Source organism: Chaetura pelagica, unplaced genomic scaffold (assembly GCF_000747805.2).
Source record: "Chaetura pelagica isolate M959 unplaced genomic scaffold, ChaPel_1.0 scaffold107, whole genome shotgun sequence".
In the NCBI taxonomy this organism is placed as follows: domain Eukaryota; kingdom Metazoa; phylum Chordata; class Aves; order Apodiformes; family Apodidae; genus Chaetura; species Chaetura pelagica.
The window spans coordinates 924,696-927,304 of record NW_009953979.1 but is presented as its reverse complement, the minus strand read 5'-3'; the positions used below and the strand labels follow the sequence as shown (position 1 = coordinate 927,304).

Sequence of the window (2,609 nt, the reverse complement as noted above, 5' to 3'; positions counted from 1 at the left end):
GCCAGGGTCTCACCACCCTCACAGCAAAGAATTTCTTCCTCAGATCTCATCTCAGTCTCCTCTCTTGCAGCTTGAAACCATTCCCCCTCATCCCATCACTCCCTGCCCTTGTCAAAAGTCCCTCCCCAGCTTTCCTGCAGCCCCTCCAGATACTGGAAGGTGCTCTAAGGTCTCCCTGGAGCCTTCTCTTCTCCAGGCTGAACAGCCCCAGCTCTCCCAGCCTGTCTCCAGAGCAGAGCTGCTCCAGCCCTCACACCATCTCTGTGGCCTCCTCTGGACTCACTCCAACAGCTCCATGTCCTTCTTGTGCTGGGGACCCCAGCACTGGACCCAGCACTGCAGGGGGTCTCACCAGAGCAGAGCAGAGGGGAACAATCCCCTCCCTGGCCCTGCTGGTCACACTGCTGGGGATGCAGCCCAGGACACAGTTGGTTTCTGGGCTGCCAGCACATGGTGCCAGCGCATGGTGAGCTTCTCATCACCCAGCGCCCCCAAGTCCTTCTCCTCAGGGCTGCTCTCCATCCATTCTTTGCCCAGCCTGGATTTGTGCTTGGACACTTGTTTTGTTCAGCGTGGCCAGACCCCCAGGTGTCTGCAAATATTTTGGCATTGGCTTTTGGGACTGGGTCCTGCTGGATCTGGCCCAGGCAGCTCCTTCCTTGCTCCAGCTCCCTTGGCACGTGCTAACTCAGCCCTGCAGGACTGGCCCCAGGCTGCTGTGTTTGAATGAACTCTTTGGGTTTTCAGCTGGATGTGACTTTTGGGATCTGATTTCTTTTTAGAATTAAAGGAAAAATAGAAGCTTTTAAAAACAGAGAGGAAATGTCAGGAACACTTTGATGGGTGGAGGGGCCTTTGGCCCCAAACTGTTGGGTCAAGGTGTTTCTGGCCAGACCAGCTCCCCTTCCTCCTCATTAGCCTTTTAACTCACTGAGTTGCCTTCCTCTTGCCTACTCTGGGCTGCCAAGGAGATGATGGATCCCAAAAGCAAATAGCCATGATGACCATCAGCAAGCCATGAGCATGGTGATTGGCCAGACCTTCTCTGTGAGCACAGCTGGACCCCTCCAAGAGGGTCTGGAGCACAAGTGTGATGAGGAGCAGCTGAGGGAACTGGGGGTGTTCAGCCTGGAGAAAAGGAGGCTGAGGGGAGACCTTCTTGCTCTCTGCAACTGCCTGAAAGGAGGTTGGAGCCAGAGGAGTCAGTGTCTTCTCCGAAGTAACAAGTGATAGGACACACAAGAGGAAATGGCCTCAAGTTGCACAGGGGAGCTTTAGATTGGATATTGGGAACAAATTCTTCCTGGAAATAGAGAGTGTAAATGTGCTGTGGTGTCCTTGGCAGTGCTGGGGTAATGGTTGGACCTGAGGATCTGAAAGGAATTTTGCAACCCAGACTATTCTGTGATTCTATGCTGGTTGGCCAGATCTGCTTTGTGAGCAGAGCTGGACCCCTCCAAGAGTTGGTGCCCTTCATAGTAGCCTTGAGACATGTCAGACCTTGTTTCACAAGCATTAATACCAGGAATTGCTCCAACCCAGGTGCAAGACCTTGCCCTTGGCCTTATTGAACTTCAGGAGGTCCACATGGACTCACTATTGAGCCTATCCCTTCCCTCCAGCACATCAGCCCATCACTCAGCATGAATTCACCACCAGCCTTGCAGAGGGTGCCCTCAATCCCACCACCTAGGTCATTGATAATGATATTAAATAGTCTTGGTCTTTCTTCTCCTCAATGAGGAGATATTTATTCAGGTACACTGTGGCTTGGCTAATCAGCAACACCCACATTATCAATGCCTAAACACAGGAAAATTTTGCCAAAACCTCTATTTTTTGTAGCATTTTTGCTGCTGACCTGTTGATCCAGGAGGTTCTTGCCCGAGTTCCTAACCTGGGGGGCTGTCGGGTGCTGGTGTTTTCTTGGTTCTCCAGGGGCATCCTCCACCCTTCACGGGCAGCTTGAAGCTTCCAAGAAGCAAAATCCTTTCTAATCCTTCCATTTCTTTTAACGAAGCAGGAGGGATCCCTGAGCTGCTCACCAGATCCTTGGGTGTTTTTTTTTTGCAGGCACAGGGAGGATCTGGATGGACGACGTCTCCTGCAAGGGGACAGAGGAAAGTCTTCTGCACTGCAGCTTCTCCAGCTGGGGCAAGACCAACTGTGGCCATGCCGAGGATGCTGGTGTGAAATGCCTGACACCATGATGAGGGAAGGAGGGGGGGAAAAACCCTGGGTCTGGCTGCAGGAGTCCTAGGGAGCCTCGGCCCACCCGCTGGGATCTCTCACCTGTGCTTCCTGAAATGGTTTTATTATTGGAGAAATAAATGCTTTTGTGTTATTCTCTCCCATGCTGGTGCAGCCCTGCTTGGGGGGACGGGGGGAGTTCAAAGAGTGGTGGGGACTCATGGGGGTCCAGGAGGGGGTGTGCACTTGGTGGGGGGGCAAGATGTTCAAGATATTAATGCAGCCCTTGGGTCTGGCTCAGCCCTGGTTGAAAAAGCTCCTGTGTGGGGGTACAGAGCACCCTGGGGTGCTTTGGGACTCCCTAGAGACCCCCTCAGGGGAGTGGGGACCCCTCCAGACACCCCACAAGGGCTTGGGGA

General features: G+C 53.3%; 1 protein-coding gene across 1 annotated transcript in view; it reads left to right on the top strand.

The window, feature by feature from the left end:
- The window catches only part of SCARA5 (scavenger receptor class A, member 5), a 33,103-nt gene extending 30,893 nt beyond the window's left edge, over window positions 1-2,210 (top strand). The window contains exon 7 of the mRNA XM_010002217.1: window positions 2,074-2,210. Coding sequence (XP_010000519.1) covers window positions 2,074-2,210 — 137 coding nt within the window. The remainder of the gene's footprint in view (window positions 1-2,073) is intronic.
- The last annotated feature ends 399 nt before the right edge of the window (window positions 2,211-2,609 follow it).